Source organism: Corvus brachyrhynchos, unplaced genomic scaffold, assembly GCF_000691975.1.
Source record: "Corvus brachyrhynchos isolate BGI_N302 unplaced genomic scaffold, ASM69197v1 scaffold106, whole genome shotgun sequence".
NCBI lineage: Eukaryota > Metazoa > Chordata > Aves > Passeriformes > Corvidae > Corvus > Corvus brachyrhynchos.
In genome coordinates, this window is record NW_008238834.1 from 6,256,642 (window position 1) to 6,275,917 (window position 19,276).

Here is a 19,276-nt window from a genome sequence, read left to right on the forward strand (position 1 = left end):
CCTGCTGTTGAATATTGCAAGTTAGTTTCAGGTGTTACTTTCAGTATTAGATACCAAGATAAGAAGTTACACCAACAGATCTCATAAATGGGTTGGGTTAAAAAGATATGGAAAGTAATTCTTTGTTAGTTATTACAGAAGTACTCTGTGACATTCTTTTTTGCAGCCTTGTCATGATTTAAGACCAAATGACAATGGGTTATTGGAGACTGAATATACTAAGCTACCAAAATATTTCAATCACCGATATATGCAGCTTTACAAATCACACAACTTCCATTCCACAGGAGAGGGCACATTCCAGGAAAGAAGTTGGGTGGGTCTGTGTGGTGGTTCCAACCATGCCGTGTGTTCTCCTACAGTGTCTCTCTGGTCATCTCATCCTCTGGGTCATTTCCCCAAGGAATTCTAGACACTGTCAGATACAGGACTGGGTACAAAAATCCCCCTTATTCTTGATTATCTTGTTCAAATGCACTTAGCACCTAAAAACCAGCCTTCAGCATGGCTGGCACTCAGGATGTGCTATTCCTGAAGGTGTACAACACCTTCACAATTTTCAGAGTGACTGACAAGTCACTTTCACTTAAGTTGCTTCTCTGTTCTAGTGAGCTAGTGAGCTACTCTCTTGTCCTATAGCATTAACTAAATTTCATGTGTATTTCCCAATGCTATTGTCAACTAGAGCTACACATGCTGAGTGCTACAAGTATCTGTGTCATTTATAGTACCATACTGAAGCAGTTTGATCATATCAATACATTTTCTTTGTGCTGCTACAGCTTGGCTAGACTGGCCAGTTGTCCAGGAAGTAGCAAAGCATGTGACTTTAAAAATACAAGCGTATTAGGAAGTGCACTAATTGAAAGCACTGCCTCTGAAAAATGAGCACACCAATGCAATCACAGAATTAGTACCAGGTTTTTTCTTACTGTGTGGTTTTAGTCCTGGGTTTGAAATCCGAGTGTTAAGTAAGGCATGCTGCAGTTAGTGGAGGAGGTAATGGTTCCTCTTCCATTTCACCATTTAATGCAGGTTTATGCATGATATTTAGTGTCTCAAAAGACCAGAAGCACTTCTGCTTTCCTACTCTTCTTCTCATGTGTCATGCAGACTAACCTAAATGCACCTGAGAAAGAAAAGACTGTTTCCTACCTCTGGCTATGCAAAACTTTGAGTGGATGTTTCTGGGGTTTTTTACATCAGTTCAAGTAGGAACAACCACATAAAGGAGCATCAGGAGCAATATCAGAGAGGTGCTGTATGTCAGACTACAACTCTGTATGTGCTTTAAAACTGATCTGCATTTTTTATCTCACGCAGAGGAAACTTTATATAACCTATCAGGCCAATTTTACCAGAAAAATCTGAACACAACAAGTTTTAGCATTAGCATCAATATATTCTATTTGCAACAGTCTGTTGGGTTTTGGGGTTTTTTTCTTCTGTGTTCAGACCTAGGCTACAGTAATGCACCAGTAAGTGCTTTTTAGCTGCTGAAGGCAGTTTACATTGATTAGATAGATTTTCACATTGGCTCTTGCAACACACACTTTTCAAGGGCAGGCGCAGTAAAATGGTTTTTTTTAAATTCCATTATTTGAAAACTGGACATAATTCTCAGTGATTGAAGCTGACAGAGAAGGAAAAGCTGATGGTGAATATATTCTCTAGTGGCAGGCTGTCATCCACAGATGCTCTCAGTGACCAAAGCAATGACTGTAGTACGAAGAGCTGCTTGCATGCAGTGGGTTGCCATCAGTTACCACTGCTTGCAAACACTTGGGAAGATCTATTACCTACAGGTGATGCATTTTCAATGATGAAAGCTTCACTTAAAGTGTCTAGAAGATTAAAAATGTTGTTTAATAGCTTGGATCTCCCTGCAGATTTCTTTTAACGTAACTATCAGTGACCCTTTTTAATTCCTCAATAGTCTAAATACTCAATTATCAACAAACTGAATGTGATGATTTTCATTTTCTGTTTAAAAAAAGAACAGTTAATGTTTTTAAGTCACAAGAACATCCTCACATGCCAGATATTTAGCAGATTCTGAATACTGAAAATCCAATGAACTGACAGATTTACTGCACTCACACATCTTGCAGTTTTCATTAAATGAGCCTGAAGATCCTTGTCCTCCAAACATTTATGGACTTGCTTAAAAATAAATGTATATTTACTGGGGTTTGTAAATAAAAAGAGTTTAATGTGACCCTAGGATCTTAACTCAGACTGTAATGGATGCATTTTTTCCCATCTGTAATCTCCACATACAAAATGGACACAGCATTAGTGTTAAACTAGTAATGAATCTTCACTATCAAATTCAGGGCATTTTAGGCATCTAATTTAGCTTCAATTCAAAGGACTATAGTAGAAATAAAAGTTTCTTCTCTAGCTAATTGAGTTTAGACAAGGACCTCCATTAGGACCACTGTTAGTTGTCTGGTCTGACCTAAAGTAGACAGGGTGCATAACTCTCTGTTGTGTAACTTAAAAACAAATCCAGAGGTATTTGTAACTGGATAGGTCAAATTACCAGTGTTGTTAAAATACATCTTCATCTGGTTATTCAGAAGTAACAATGGAAGATTAATGTTATCAGTGAAGAAACTATGAGTCAATAGAGAAAATCAGATACCATAAAGACCCAAACACTTGAAAACAAATCCACAGGTCAAACTGAAGACTGTTACACAGTGCAATATGCATTTCTTTGTACCTACAAATAATATTCTTGCTTATTAAGTAGGCAGAGCAAGATTTATTATGTCCTTAACTTCTCATTTCTTTGCATGTAAGAGCTTGCTTTTTGTAAATGACATTGTGGGAGACTACACTGTTGTCACCTAGCAACTACAAAGTATTTTTTGAAAAAGTTGCTGCTTGGTTTTTGATTAATAATAAAAATAGTAATTCCACACTTTACATTTGCAGATCTTAAAGCACTTACACAGATGTAAATTTTTTGTGTCCTTATCTGGAACCATGAAATCTAGGATAGAAAGTGTGTTGGTAAAGATGACAATCAACAGAGATACAAATTTTATTCTGAAGATCTCACCCTGTTACCCTCATTCCAGCCTATTCAAACTGTACTTTTATACAGGTCCTTTCCAATATTTTTTGGCCTTATGAATTTTAAATGAGGAAAGGGAATAATTTTAAAAAATCTGTATTTGCAATTATTATCTCCCCCTCTCATTTGAGATATTGCAGTTATTTTCTAGTCTGAGGGTCACAGTGAATTAGCCCTTGGCAAATATTTAATTTTTAATGGAAAGCACTGCAGTATTGAGTTAAAGCACGCAAAAGTATCACATTCATCCTAAGATGATCCTGCTGCTGCATCACTGACCAGTTTTCATGTTGCATATAAAGCAGTTCTCTGTAATTAATTTTTCTTCAGAAAGTGTTTTATCCTGATTATTGAAATATTTTCTACTGACAGAATGACAGTTGACATGCATACTGAAATGTCTGCTGTAAAAACAGCTGGCTTGAAGAACACTTCATTTTTCAAGAAGATCACGGAGGCTGGGTAGCCAAGGTTCTGTGTGATTTTGAGTTGAAGAAATGCTTATTTTAAATTATTTGAGAAATGTCCTATACTCATTTTTGGTTCTCCATTGCCCTTACCAAGCATTTGGTGGAGTGAAGCTGTTTGGGGGCCATATTTCCTCCTAAGGGTCCACAATTTTAAGGAACTTCTAAGGATGAATTAGAATGAATAGCCACAAAGATAATGTGTGGGCTGCTGTGCAGCAGCATCCTTGGAGAGTGATATGTCAGGAAAGAGATTATAAAAATTTCTGTAATGAAACGTGTATTTCTCACAAGTAAGGAAAGATCTTGACAGATCATCTGTTATGACATATCTGCTCTGTTCTTTGTGGGACAAATGAGATTTCTCCTTATAATACATTGTGGATTATCATTCTGTTGCAGTTTGTGTAATGGCAGCACATGGGGAATTTAGGAAATGACACTCCAGCTGTCTTTTACAATAAGTGTTTCTTTTTATGCTTTTGCACTGTAATACCTCTTCCTTCAAATTATCTTTGCTGTACTCTTCTCACTGTAATACCAGTGTGTATCCCAAAATGAATTTAAAAGAAAAATGGATCTACATGAATTATGTCTTATTTTCCCTATGTGATATGTTTTATTTCATTCACTAATTTATTGATAAAAACTCAAAGAAAAATATATATCTGAAGTTCTTTTTCTATAATACATTTTCAGTAAAGAAAGTGAAGTCAGTAAGCAGTAGCTGGAAAATGTAAATCTGTTTCCTGGTTTTTGCTGCTGTGTGAGGTTTGATATATATCTATTCTAAAGAGCAGAATTATCTGTGTTGCAGGTATATTGTGAGGAGATGGTTTCTCTGTAAGGCTCATTAAACTCATCATTGTTTTCAGAAGTGCCAAACAGGTGGAAGAAATTGAACTCATACATTGCCGATGAGACCCAGACGAGTTTCCGAAAGCAGTACATTGCCCATTCCCTGCGCATTCCCTGAATTCAGCACCATCTCAGTCTTTCCCAGTTGCCTCCAGAGACTGATTTTATTTGATTGGGTTAAAGCAATTTTGTAAAAGTTCATTAGTGGGACTGAAAGAAGCAAGATGTCCCTTGGAATATATTTGAGTCTTCCGTATTGCAAGGTGTAGGCTCAGAAGCTGTGTCAGCAGGACTCTTTCCTCTGTAACAGCACATGTAATGCTCAGTGAATTAAACTCAAAACCACTTGCTGGGTAGTGTCTTACGGATCAATTCTGTGCACTAGTCTCTAGAAGAAGAACTGTAAGAAAACTAGAATTTTCAGTAGTCTGCCTGGCTGTCTGAAATGCAAAATCCACATCAAATTTTAGATGAGATGAATTGTTAGTTTGTTGTCTTTGGAGCTTGCTGCTGAACATTTCCATCTCTACTTTGCCTTTAACTGTGTTTAGTTGCTCATCACCCAGTGTTGTCTGAGAGTGTGAACTTCGCAAGAAACTGAGACATAGATCTTTGCCCATTGCCTTATGCAGTTTGGTTGGACTTATTAGAAAAGTAATTTCCATCCAGCCTGAGCTGAAAGTGCTCTAGAGTGGGAGGGCCTGCTTGTTTTAGATGCCACTGGCAAATCTGTAATCAGATAACGATTGACGCCTTCTTGGCAAAGAGCCCCAAAGCTGTAAATCATCTTGGGATTCACAGGGTTCCACTTCTCTATCCTGGTAGCAATCTGTGTTTCTCAGAGCTGTACCCAATGATGGTATGCTATTATTAAGGGGAAATTTATTTGTATTAGTGGGTTTTAATAATTTCAGTTTCCAAACCGTGAAAAATTTTCTAAGGAAGTGCGGAGAAATGAAGGAAAAACGAATTGAAGCCACTGACAAGGCTTCTGGTTTTCTTGAGTTACTATTTATAAACATTTTAGAAGTAGTCCCTATATTCCCCGGAATTTCAAGATCATAAGTTGGAAACTGGTACTCAAGTGAACTTACTAAAAGAATACCCATTTTAGACACTGCATGCCCTTGTGTTCTGTGGACTTCCACAAGAGTTCAAGGGTTTGTTTTGACTTTTATGCTCTTTGTTATTGGAAATCATTGGGATTTGAAAAACAATCTTCTTCGAATTTGAGGGCGAAGGACACTAAGGGTAGACCATTTAATGGGCATTATCTATTTTAAACCCTCAGTATGTGTTGAGATCTTGCAAGAGATACAAACTTCCCAATGTTTTCCCTATTTAGTGTGGTACAAAAGATTTCATCTCCTGATCATTCTAGTAAAAAGATGAAAACATCAGTTAAGGCTGGCCACAGTCATGATAGAATTACAGTAATTTGCTTGGCAACTAAGTGGTTTTTAACACAAGATTAATATTTCTGTAAGAATTTTTAAAATGCATCTTTGTCATACAACTTACGGATATAATGTATAAATTAAGAGATTGTGCGAATGCTCTTTTACATCACAGAAAGCACAGGACAGATAGGGTATAACAACTTGCTTGCTGCCCTTTTGGCAGCTTCTGTGTTTTATTAATGTAAAAATAAACTTTTAGCACCTTCAACTTTCTTATTTACATGAGATTTGTTAGCTAGAGCCCAGAGATTGGGTGAATATGAGATTATATCTTTCACAAAATAACATTGGTTTTATTCTCTGAGAAAATAATCATCATGGTGGCATCATAAATTGTGCTTAAGGGAAAAAAGACATGTGTGCTAGTTGAATCCATGGTTTTTTAAATGCCTTTTTTAAATGTTTGGATCCGTGAGGTTGTCTGCCAACAAGTAAATGAAACTTGGGGTATGTCAAAAATAAAACGTATCAGTACAGTCTGTAATTTCTACACCAAATACTGGAGCAACTCCAACACTGATGATGAAGCTCCTTCAGCTTCATGTGTGTGTGTGTATGAGAACTATACGGGGAATCTGGGTAGCACAAATGAAGGACTCTCACTGTTGCAAGAACGCAGATTTGGAAAGGTTTAATAGCACTTCACTTGCAAATAATTCTTCTTGCTATTACACAGATAATCTCATGTCAAATTTTAAGTAACATCTGGAGCTATGCATAAATACCATTTAAACAGGAGACTCATGTTTTTGCTCAATAAAAGAATCAGTTAAATGACACTTTAACAACAATACCCACAAGTACTGTTTGCCTTTCTCTTTTGTTTATCCATAAGGTAACTGTTGCTGCCTGCTTTTCTTAATGTCACTTTCTTTCCTTTTTTTAGAGTTTCTTTGAAGGACAGTCTGCACCGTGGGATTCAGCTAAGAAAGATGAGAACAGAATGAAAAATAGATATGGGAATATCATTGCATGTGAGTGTTGACAACATAATTGTGCACTTTGTTAACTTCCCTTCAGAACTGGGTAAGAATGACCACCAGCCTTGTGCTCACATCAGGCTTATATTCCTTTTCCCTAATTAAGAAGATAAAAATGAGGGAAGATGGGGTTTTTGGGGTTTTTTTTGAGAAATGTCAGATTTAATGCATTTTCTCAACTGCCCTTCTGTATACTTTCTGTCCTGTGATCAGCATTTGGCTAATGGAGAATGACACCTTTAACCAGTACTCAGCTCTAACAGGTCCCAAACTGCTCTTGTCAGCTTAGCACAAGAGTACCCATGATCGCATCAATACCTTGGTATTGTGTTCTGGATATTGCAGGAGCAGACAATACTGCTGTTTAAGTGTTCCACAGTAACAGAGACAACTCCCCTGGCTTATGCTAGACAGAGTCTAAGGTAAAAAAGGTAAACCATATGTTTTACTTAAAAATGCCAGGCTTAATAAAGATTAGACATACTAATAATCAAATAACTTGAGAACATGATAACATGCTTTGGTTAGTAACCCCTAAATCTCGCATTATGAGAATTCTAAAGCATTGTGACTAGAGATGCTGCACATGAACATGGAGGCAGGAAATATATCAAGTTCAGTAAAATTATATTATTTACACACTGATGTTGTTGCACTTCAACCTTTAAGTTCTCAGTGTGTAAGTAGGAGATGATCCTTTCCCTGTTTTTTCCCTTTAAAATCTAAATTTAAGATGTGGAGTGTATGTGTTTCTAATAGCCAGCCAGATGAGCAGGTATAAGCAGAGAAATAAGCAGCCATCACCTTGTTTTGTAAGCATGAAAGTGAGGGGTGGTCTTTAAGGAGGCATCATTTAATGGTACTGCTGGAGTTCAGAAATCATGTAGAATCCCAGGTACACAGGACAGCAGAGAAGAATAAGCCGTGCTGATTGTCTGAACAGTCGGAGGACCTGTGGAAGGAGTATGTAGTGCCTGTTTCCACTAACTTCAGCACCTATTCCAGGTGCTTGTCCAGGCACATATCTGCTTAGGTTTCCTCATCAGTGAACCACGTGGACTTGACAGAGAGAAGAACAGGTCTTGTGGAGAAATGGTTCAAAATAGAGCCCATTTGAATGCTTCTGAATCACCACCTCAGGAAGTCCTCTCTGCAGTGCATGTGTAAAGAGTGTAGAGAGAACAGCTCCCAACTTAGTGATCTACAGTAGGTGATGTGAATAGGCCCAGATGGGCTGAGACTGACTGCAAACAGAAAACAGCTCTGTAGCTTGCTGCAGAATGAGAACCCACAGGAAATACACGTGGAGGCAGAGGCAAATTAAGCAAGAGATGATCTGCAACATAGTTTTGAGTGGCCATGATAGTATTGCTATGTATTTTGGATGTACACTGTGCTATATACTCGAAAAGGAAATTAAATGTTCTAGAGAAATGGGATTATCATGATGGGCTGGTGCATATACAAAAGCAGGTAAGTTAGCTAGATGTGGTTTTGCTTGTTTCCGTCCAAGCAATATTTAATGTGTAACACACTTGGTTTTTTATGAGGATATAGCAATACATTACATGAGTAACAGCTAATCATTTAAGTAAAAATATTGAAGGCAAAAATAAGAAATACAAAGCAGTTTAATGCTTATCCTTGCTTTGTGAAATTTTGTTTCCAGCCCAAGCCTATTACCATAGATCTTCTCTTGTAGTCAGGTTTAGTGTGTCACTCCCCTCTTTAATGTCATGTTAGACATTGTCTTGCACTTTGACATCCTTTGGTTGAAGAAAACCAGAAAACTGCAAGTGCTTTATGTCTGAGGTAATCAAGTGATGAATAGCCAAGGGAGAACACATAAAAGATATTAGATACACAAATCAATGACAATTACAAGTGATACTAGAGGCTTTCTAAGAGGCCAAATATAACTCAGGACATTTAGATCTCAATTTACTTGAAATGTCCTCAGTATTTAGCAGAAGGAGGGAGTTGGATGGAGTTTTTATCAATAACACTTCCTGTCTATGTGGCTGTGAAAACAAAGATAACACAAGTTAAAATTAAGATCTACTAGAATTAAAGGCAGTCTCTTAAAAGAAAAGCTGAAACTGCCCACAGTTTGTAGCTCAATTTGTTGTTTGTTGTTGTTAAATACGTGTATGCAAATGCGTAGTTAACTTTTTAATTATTTTATGTGTTTTTCTTCTGGATAAATGATTGCATTTCTCAGAGTCTGAGAATACAATTTGAATGCTCTACTTTCTAAAATTTGTCCCAAATAACTGTGTAAAGTATATGCTTTCGCTTAAAAGCATTTTAATAAATTCCCCTTTTATGCTATGTTCAAACACTTAAAAATCCAGTGGTTCAGATGCCGCTGACTATGGGTACATGATTATAATGAAATATATATTTTTTCTGCAAAGCATATTTTTTTTCTCTCCATTTACCCTCTTCATTTAAATTTTTCCCAAGATACTACTGTTAGATTATTGCTTGTAGTCATTATTGTTCTCAGAGGGAACTAAAACAATAGCACTAAGCGGCCAGCATTGCAGGAGCTTGTCAAAATTGTAATATGCTTTTTGTTACCCAAGTGATGTGCATTTAATTGGCTACAAGCATGCCCTACCCACTGTATGACAGTGGCTACAAAAAGTTGAATCATGGTCACAATCCAGTCACCACAGGAAACATGCTCCTCCTCTACTGAACAAAAAAACCTGTGGGTTTTCTCATTAGGAACTAAACCCAGCATGAATCTGCTAAATTAATCTTTCTTCACCTAAGAAAAATTATGTTTCTGCCATAATTGTGTGGGGTTATGCATGGATTTTGGTAAAATTTATTCATTTTTTTCCTCAGGAGAGATCTTGAGGTGATTTGGGAATGGAAGGGGTTCTGTCTTTATTTTTACCTAACTCAGTATTGACTAAATCAGAAGAGAGTATTGATCACAGCTTTTTAAAGCAGCTAAAGATTTCAGGTGAGACATTTACAAAAGATTTGATTTGCAGAGAATCGGGAAGGCACATCCCAAGAAGGAGTCATTGCCTGGGCATGCTAATAGACCAGGTGCTCAAGGGGCTTGTTAGAGATCAGTCTGCAGGCTGGCATATATATGTTGTAAGTAACATGAGGCAGGAGAGAATAAAATGCTTATATTCATTATCTATTACCGTATTCTACAAAGACAAATTTATTCTAAGATAACTAATTTTGAAAGCTTAAGTGATCAGTGGAAAGTTACATTAGATCTCCTAATGTAAGGGTATCGAAGTAACAATGAGATGGAAAAAGGGAGTATTTAAAAGCTACACAAATTGTCAAGAGCAGCTGAAGTATAAAGGAAAAAAATACCTTAAAAATCTGGACAGTTAACCTAGAGGCTATTTAAAAATCAACACACATGTTGAAGAATATGGCTTGTGTGCCTCTTAGTTTTGAATCTGCTTGACATAAGCATAGCCTAGACACAGTGACACTTCTTTGTGTTGACATAAGGATTTTTTTGCAATTTAACAAGTGTTGCCATGCAGTAAGGAGTTAACTCGAATTCTCAAACCAATAAAAAAAGGGGGTCACTCCAGTTCCACTGCAAATGAATGGGTAATGGACAGACCATTACCTCCAGAATTCCCAGAAACTTAGCTGAGAATGCAGTACTAAAAAAGATTCACATGAGAAGAAAAAAGGCAAAGAGGTGATATGAAGATATAGGTATGAAGTAACTTCTTTATTTTGCTTAATCCAAAGCAAGAGTTATTGCAAGGAAAGTAACAAAGAAAAGATACCACTGCATATTACTCAATTGTATAAGTCAGTCAAAAACAAATAACAGGAAGTTACGTTTTTAAGATGTATCTAAGAGGGAAATCTAAGGTTGTTTTGCCCAATATGGAACTGATTTCTATGCCAGTGATCAAATAGGGGTTTCAGTTACCTAAATATAGACATGTGGTGCCATTTCAGGTGACCCGGGACATCTGTGCAAGACCAACGAATGCGGCACATGAGAGACGTGTTATTCCATAGTGGCAGCTGAAAGCTAGGCAGTATATCCTGGTGGCTACATAAAGTGCCATGAGATGTTTTATGCTTAGACAACTGAGCCGTGCCCTGTGTAATTCAAGGAGTACAAAAGTGTAGATCTTTACTAGACTGAGTTGTGCTGGTGAGAACGCCTGTAAGGCAACGATGTGGGAAATCATGAAAATATGGATGAATATATATATACATGAGTCCAAACAAGCTTGACTTCTGAGTCTGCTGACTTTAGAAGAAGTTGGATCAGGTCCCAAAACTGTAAAAGCAGCAGCCATGGCTGGAGCTTAGAAAGTTCCGTGGTATCTTTCTTAAGTAAGATGGATTTTTAGGATTAAGGTCCTGTGAGCCGAATCTCTGTTCTGAAGAAACTGATAAATAGCTTAATTAAGCATAGAATAGCAAAGCACTTGGATAAGCATAGCTTGGTAGAGTCAGACAAGCAGGGGTTATGTAATGGAAGGTCACAGCTCTATAAATTTTAATTCTTGGGAAAGAATACAGAGGCTGAAAAAGCTAACCTGATTAACATAACTGATTCCAATATTCCAGCATGTTTGAAAAGCTCATTCTTGAAGACTGTTGAGTGAAATAATCCCAAGAAAATAGCAATGTAAGACCTGTGTGGAACCTGGAGATGGAATTTTAATTCATTCTGATTTACAGTGTTTGGGATTGTAGCATGCCCTTTCTCTCTCCCAAGGGAATCCCAGGCTCTGAGATCTCTAGTTCTCAAGACTTGGAGCATAAAAGAGGACGAGGTAAAGAATTTACCTTGATCAATTTGTCTCTTGACTTGCAATTCTAAAACAATGCTATTTTAAGAAGCACTTGCCCTCTTCTTCCTCTACCATAATGTGGGATGATATTTTGCTACTTATAATGAAGTTGGGTTTTTAAGCCACTTCATATTCTTTCATTTATTCATTATCTTTTAGGAATTTTAAAGCTTCAGAAATAGCTGTTCAGAACACGTGTGGGAAGTTTCAGGTGTTTTAATGATTATTTACATTAACAAAAAAATAATGACCATCATGAAGGTCTGTCAATCAGCTGCAAATTATATTAGCTCAGAAATCAGGCAGCAAAACAATAATACACAGGTATCTAATTAGCAAGAGTACCTCATAAACAAAGCAGCAGTAAAGTGGCTGCTTACCAGCTCTCCACCCTTGAGATCCTACCCTCAAATTGTTTTATCAACATCTTGTGCAGCATTCTGCAAAAGCCTTTATGTTTGGTTGCTTTTGAACTAAGAGAGTCGAGGGGAGCTTACGAAGTCTCCGAGAAGAAGGAGCCCTGCCAGCCTACAGATATTCTTCTGCAGGGTGGGAACTAGCCTCTAGCAGTGTTGCTATTCATAGCGATTATGAGGCAGCTGACATGAGATGAATTCATGCCATACTGTTTCGGATTGGAATTTAGAAAATTAAGTTGGAAATGTTTTCACAGTCCTGGACAGATACAGATGACCACAGTGGAGCAAAGTTCAGTGACGAAGCCATTGTCTGGCTGCTTGGGTTTTGCCATTACTTTGTTTTGCTTTCTCTCTTACTGAAAACATAATGAGTTTCCTTCAAAAACTCTGAGGTGGCAGTGTGTCTTGAATGACTTCAGCTTCTTTTGAGTACTGGCAGAAGCATTTCAAAATTATTAAACTTGTGACAACTTAATGTTATTTTATTGACAAAAGCAGGGGGGATCAAGGCAAAAATCATAATTGTAATGGGTTTCACATTAGAAGATTTAAGAAATTCATACTGAAAATCAGATGGGATTTGGAAAGCCTGTGAATGACTGAAATGTGAATTAAATGTAGATACAGTTTTCATAACCAACAAAATGAGCATGAACTTGCAACTGCTAAGGTTTTAGTTTGACTTTAAAGGAATATTTTGATTAAGTCTTTGTTCCTCAATATGTCTTTAATTACTTTTTTTTCTTCTCCATTGTTCCCACTGCAGATGATCATTCTCGAGTGAGACTGCAGCCTATTGAAGGAGAAACAAGTTCCGATTACATCAATGGGAATTATATTGATGTGCGTATCCTGATGTAGTCAACAAGCTCACTGTTGTGTTCAGTCAAAGAGGGAACTCCTACTAGTCTCACATTATTCATAATTTGTAATAGCTAATATCAGCTGCTAACATTTTTTAGCACTGGAGAGTGCTATCTTTGGAAGCTAGGTGTGCACTAAAGGAAGAAAAAAGCCTCAAAGGTTTTGTCAATCAGTGAATTAAATGAGTCGTTTCCTCCAACTGCCACTAGACCGAAACCTTGCCAGGAACACTGTATGGCTACTTTTCCTGCTGGTGCTTATATGGGCTAGCAAAATGTTATTTTCACTTTCTGTCAACAGCTTGGCATCATTCCACATTTAAAAGAAAGCTGTTTGCATATTAATGTGACAAAACTCTGTAATGCCTAATGCAGAGATTTGCAGTCTCTTGTCATCTCTGCACTTTTAAGTCGCCTTCAAAGTATAGTCTGCAGCTGTTAACCAGTAATTCTAATGCAAGCAAGACATTTCATTAAATATGTAGGCTTTTTAATTATTGAAAGTGGCTTCTTTGTTCATTCTGCATCATGTTAACTTAATGTTTTACATTAGAATAAATTCTTTAAGAGACAAGGTGTTTTTGGTTGAAAGAATGAGCTCAAAAGTAGAATTGGAAATCTTTAAAAAGCCAATATTATTTATCTAAAGCCAGAAGTCTATGGATAGCAAAGTTAGTAATTTTACTGTTTACATGGAGTGCTAGATGTTAGGCTAAGTAAAACAAGTGTTGCTTCATAGGAAACTGTGCCTGCTAAAGATTTCTTGTTCAGCAGTTACATCTTTGAAAAATGATGTCACAGTTTGCTGTTCAAATTTAATTTCTAGTATGAAACACAAATGTAATGGATGTTTTTTCTCAGAATGTGGAAGAGCTAGAGCTATAGAAGAAAAGTAGGTACTTCAGTTGTAAGAATCCAAAGTCTGAGGGAACTTTCTGAAGATACCTCCCATTACTGATGTTTATAAGCACATTCCAGAATCATTAAACTAAGCTCAGATTTCTGCTCAGTCCCTTGCTGTTGAAAGTATAGCACAGCCACCGAGCAGTGAAGGCACATATGGAAATACATTTAGTTAGACGCCACACTAATCTCTGAAGGGAGTAATCTGTCATGGAAGGAAAGAGAGTTCACACTGGGGACTTAGATTTGAATTCACTTTCACATTTCCTCCAACATTCAGGATTGTTCTCATTTTAGGCTAGTGGTATGTTCTTGTGTCAGATTTGAATCTTACACTAAAATATTTTAGTATGTGAGAGCTAAAGATTTGGATCATACAGTCTCATATAAAATGCTGATAGATAGCTGTATAGAAAACAGGTTTTTTTGCTTATGGAGTACAAAAGGATGGAGAGAATGTGGCCCTAGAAGAAACAATGCCTGAGAACCAGAAAAGTCTTTCCCTCATCCTCAGCAGATGGCTTCATTGCAGAGCTTGGAGGACTGCAGGCATCCTCCAAAGACAACTCTGCCACAAAACACAGCATGAATGTTTATAATCTTGCTAGTCAGGTTTCCATTGGAAGTGCTGCTTTTTCTACTACAGAAGCAGATTTAATTTTGCTCCTGCATGCAGTTATTACTAGAGTTGTCGTGCTGTCAGTATAACATGTTAATAAGGGAATGGCACCATCATAGACACAATGGTTATGATGTATTTTTTCCCATGCTTTTTTTTTTTCACTGGGAAGTGGAAGTGTTTGATCCCAGGCACTAAGAATTAGGTAACACATAGCAGGAAAAAAACCCACTCTGTAGCTCTCTGAACTTCTCAGTTCATAGACTTCCAAATTTTGCTTCAATGTCATGTAAAGAAATCAGTTCTTTAATTCATGTTATTCTTTCTGTAATATTCAAAGTATCTTCAGTTGTTTTGATTCTTTCCCACCTTGTATCACTACATTTCCCCTTGCTCTTTCACAAAGAAATTGCAGTGGCATGCATGCTACAGCCTTAAGTTCTTCCCGCTGATGACTGACAATGCATCATAACCACTATTCATATATTAACACTCCTACAACTGAACTGATCAGCATACTTGTACATGATCTAAACATTTGGTGACACTCCCATCACATCAGAAATTCAAATACTATACAAATGCTATCATTACATTTTAGCAACCTGTTCCATGTTGCAAAGAATGCTTAGAGTGTTGGTCTTTTATTGCTTGGCCAACTTGTGATTAAGTTGCTCTTGTCATCAGAGTTGTATTATGTTCGTCCTGAAAAGGTATATTCATACCAAATGATTTAATCAAAGAACTTATCCTCCTTTTTACTGTTGAGAAATAAAACATAAATAAATCACCATGGACAGAGTGAACACCATGCCCTCCTGCCTTCCCCAGGCTGAATGCAAATCTGACATTGTTTAACTGTTAAAAAAGGGGTAGGCTTTGCAGTCAATAGCAATAGGTGAAGGTGTATCTCAGACTCCATGAGCACCTAATGCCATTAACTGTAAGGGCTAGGGAAGATTTCATGCTGTTCATTTTCAGCAGAGCCAACAAGGGACTGAAAGAACATATTACCTCTGGCCCCTAATGTACAAGGCTGCAACTTAAGTATTCTGCAGAAAACACATTTGCTTTTGTTTCCTTTCTCACTTGCCCTTCTCCAAATGGAAAGAACTTTTGCATCTAATACGTTATTTGTACTGTTGTGACATTTACGGAATACTATCCTAAATGAAGATTCACTCATAGGAACATAGCCAAGGTGCATAGTGCTGATTTTTTTTTTCTTTTCAATTTATTCTAGGGTTATCATAGACCAAATCATTACATTGCCACACAAGGTAAGTTTATCACCTTTTCCTTGTGGTTATGTGAGGCTAAGAGGTTTTGGTACTTGAATTGCAGTTTATTCTCTCTAACATGCATTTTTGCCACAGTCAATATCCAAGGTAGAGTCCAGTCAATCACTTAGGTAGAAATGAGGAAACGGAATTAATATCAAATTTTCAGGTATTTCAAGTAAGCAGTCCTTCACCTTTGTGTTAAAATAGGTTTTGAGTAAAAAAGCAGAATGCATCCTTTTTCAAAGAAGTTACTCAGCATTATGTTACTCATGAAAAAGAAATGAGTCATGGTAGAAATATTTGGTAACTGTTCAGAGAGACAACAGTGTCATGAAAATGTGTGTTCTCTTAACTGTTCAATGATAACTAGGCTCCAGGTCCTTAATATACAAAACTCTTCAGCTAGCAACTTTTGGTAGAGGACCAAAAGATGTTTAAACACGGGCAGGAGGATTCATCACAGGGTTCTACAGAGACAGTTTCACAGGCCGTCATTTAAAAGCTTGCTCAAGAAAAAGAGCCTATTCTTTTATCAACATGCAAATTAATTTTCAATTTGTACTTGTCTTTAAAGACATAATTTGCGCATTCTGATGCAATCCTTATTTATTTTTTTGGTCAAGTTCAGAGCTGGAACAAATGGGAAGAATGAGTCTTCTGTGACTACTTAGTCACAATATTGAACAATATGCCAATCTCCTGCCTGTGCTTGGATAGCATGTGTGTGAAAATTCGATTGCTCCTCCACTGCTTGGAGGGAATCTTTTTTGTAATAGGTAGTCTGTGACAGAGCTTCTTGCATTTGCCCGTGGATCTGAAAAAGCTGAGCTCCACCCACAGATGTTATTTCAACCTTTTAAGGGACCCAGCTGGAGTACTGAGTATAATATGCTCCAAATAATCTTAACATGTGTTGGATTTAGAGGTCCCATACTTTTTAAGGATTTTTTTAACAAAGCAGATAAAATGTTGGCCATGTCAAATAAGGGGTCTTGCTGTGATTTAACTTGTTTCTTAAATATCCCAGTCTGCTGCCTCCAGTCCCCACTTCCACCAGTGGGAGGTTTCATATCTCTGCCTTGCTGTACCTTAGCTTTCCACAGTCTCAAATGTGGTGCTGCTTCATGTCAGATGACAGTGGGGCAGGACACAGATGTTATTTCTAGAACCACTTCACTAGTGTCAATATTACACTTTTAGACCAGAGTTTTACACTTCCAGAATTTGTGATCTTAGAATATGAGCCATTTAAATGTGCTTCCTCTTCCACTTCTGCTGCCCACCCATCACATTGAAGGAGCATTTGAGCAACGCTCTCAGGCACGTGGTGTGATTCTCGGGCTGCTGTGTGCAGGGCCAGGAGCTGGACTCAATGATCCTTGTGGATGCCAGGATATTCTATGATTCTATTCTATGTCTGCCTTTATTAGTAAGCCCATCACGTGCCACAACTTGCAGTGCAGCCCGCAATGTCCATGCAATGTTTTAGAACACACTTTCATCAGCTATGTATGAATACATCATGCAGCACAACAGTTAAGCTGAATTTTTAATTCCCTTGATACCTACTTTTCATCAGTCTTTAAATAACTTTTCCCATTCTCCCTTTTCTCCTCCACAGCAGCTTTCACAGGTGCACATGCCTATTGTTCTTTGACGGAAAGTATCATTATGTGAGTCAGTTTTAAATCTCCAAGGAGTTAGAATGATTGATATTTAATTTTCCTATGTTCTTAAGCTGCATTCAACATATCAAGTGTTAATGAGCAAATATAATTGTTTGAAGTGAAGAAGTGGCAAATTTAATCAGTTTGTAATAGACTACCAATCTGCTTTTAACAGAGCTGGGAGTTGCCTAATCACCTGTTTATTGAAGTGTTACTGTCTTTCATACTAACCAGAGTCTGACATGCAGACTAGTAGCTTTCCACCTTGGCATTCATAGCATCCTGCTGCTACCTTGAATTAGGGGAGGAAACATTTTTTAAAAGCATTTCTTAATGGAGGCTTTCTCAACTAAAAATCAAAAATTATTTTGCTTCAGCTTTTAAGAGTAATACATTCAGAGTGTGCAATTTCAATTACAAAATTAATATCAATTTTCCTTTATGTGATAAGTATAATGTGAATGGCAGACTGAATTTACAGCTAATAAAGACTTTTGGTGATCTGCTGTAATTGGCATCAACAGATGGCATCCGCACCTGAGTCACCATGATTAAAAAGAATCCCTCGTCAAAAGCCAGCATATTGGGTCATGCAGAACCAGCAGGCTGGTGCAATTTAAAAACTCATTATTTTGCTTTATATATCCCTTGTTCCCATGGATATAATTCTTCTTTTTATAGGAGAATATCAAGCTCTTGTATGATCTGTTGAATTTACTGGCAGGTAAGGGTTATTTTTTTCGCAGGAGTTAGGTAATCAATGAATTTTAACCAGGCCTTTCCATGAGAGCATTAGGTTGAAGATCTGTACAGTGCTTATTCTCACAGATACTGCTGGATGTTCTGATTAGTGTATGACTTCTGATCTAGCAAGTCGCACCTTGATTACTGAGCAGGAAAAAATAATTGGGTTTGTATGTATTTGTTCTTTGTCTCCTGAAGCTCAGGTAGTTTACTGAGCTATGTTGTAGCTTCTTTTAGTCTCTATCAAGGGCTTTGGATGCTTCCTCCTCCACAGTACCAGCAACTGTAAATGATGAGTGACAAATGTTAACACAGTTCTGCAGCATCACTCATGGCCATTTCCACCAGGGCTGGTTTTCAAGGTCAGTCATGTGAAACAGCAGATACTCACATGCAAGCTGCATGTCTTCATATATGAAGTACATTCTTTTGTGCATCTCAGACTTTTCAATACTCCCCACACTCTGCTTGCTGCAGCATGCAGAGGAGCTGGATCTAAGATGTTTTGTGGAAGCACTTCAGAGCATATCTTAATGATTATAAAAAGTTACCCTTGAAAATAAAACAATTTTAGATACAATGGAGCAGTGTAGCTTTTCAACCTCTTCTTTTTCCTCTGTTGTAAAGCAGATGCTAAATTGTTTTCTGTATTGCTTATTATGGAGACAGACATCAAGTCAAGTTTCAGTCAGGAGGAGTTTTTTAGGAATAAGTTAGAAACTTTTGAAAATAAATATTTACAAAAAAAATGTTTACAGTCTTCACTACCAACAGCATAAACTTGCCACTCTAATAAGCCCTTTCATATTCCTTCTCTTTTCTGCAAAATACTTGTCTTTCTTCCACACACAACTGTATGTGCTGTGTGAACATTTTAATAAGGGTTTTCAGAAACAAAAACACATTCTCTTTCAAACTGAAACTTCCCTTCTAGACATCTGAAGCAGAAATAGTGCATTGAATAACAATAACCTTAACTTCCTTGGCACGTTTTTTTTGGTTTTGTGTCGCAAAAAGTTGTCACGACTACAGCAGTCTGGAAGTTCCACACTTCTCTTTACAAAGAAACTCTTCCTTCTATGGTTTTAGCCTCCAGATGAATATTAACGTTTGA

At 37.3% G+C, this 19,276-nt stretch overlaps 1 protein-coding gene across 13 annotated transcripts in view; it reads left to right on the plus strand.

Annotated features, from left to right (window-relative positions):
- The window catches only part of PTPRM (protein tyrosine phosphatase, receptor type M), a 457,910-nt gene that overhangs the window by 390,570 nt on the left and 48,064 nt on the right, over positions 1–19,276 (plus strand). For all 13 annotated transcript variants that reach the window (XM_017738297.1, XM_017738298.1, XM_017738300.1 and 10 more), the window contains 3 exons: positions 6,757–6,844; positions 12,850–12,926; positions 15,712–15,748. In XM_017738297.1, the coding sequence (XP_017593786.1) occupies positions 6,757–6,844; positions 12,850–12,926; positions 15,712–15,748 (202 nt within the window). The remainder of the gene's footprint in view (positions 1–6,756; positions 6,845–12,849; positions 12,927–15,711; positions 15,749–19,276) is intronic.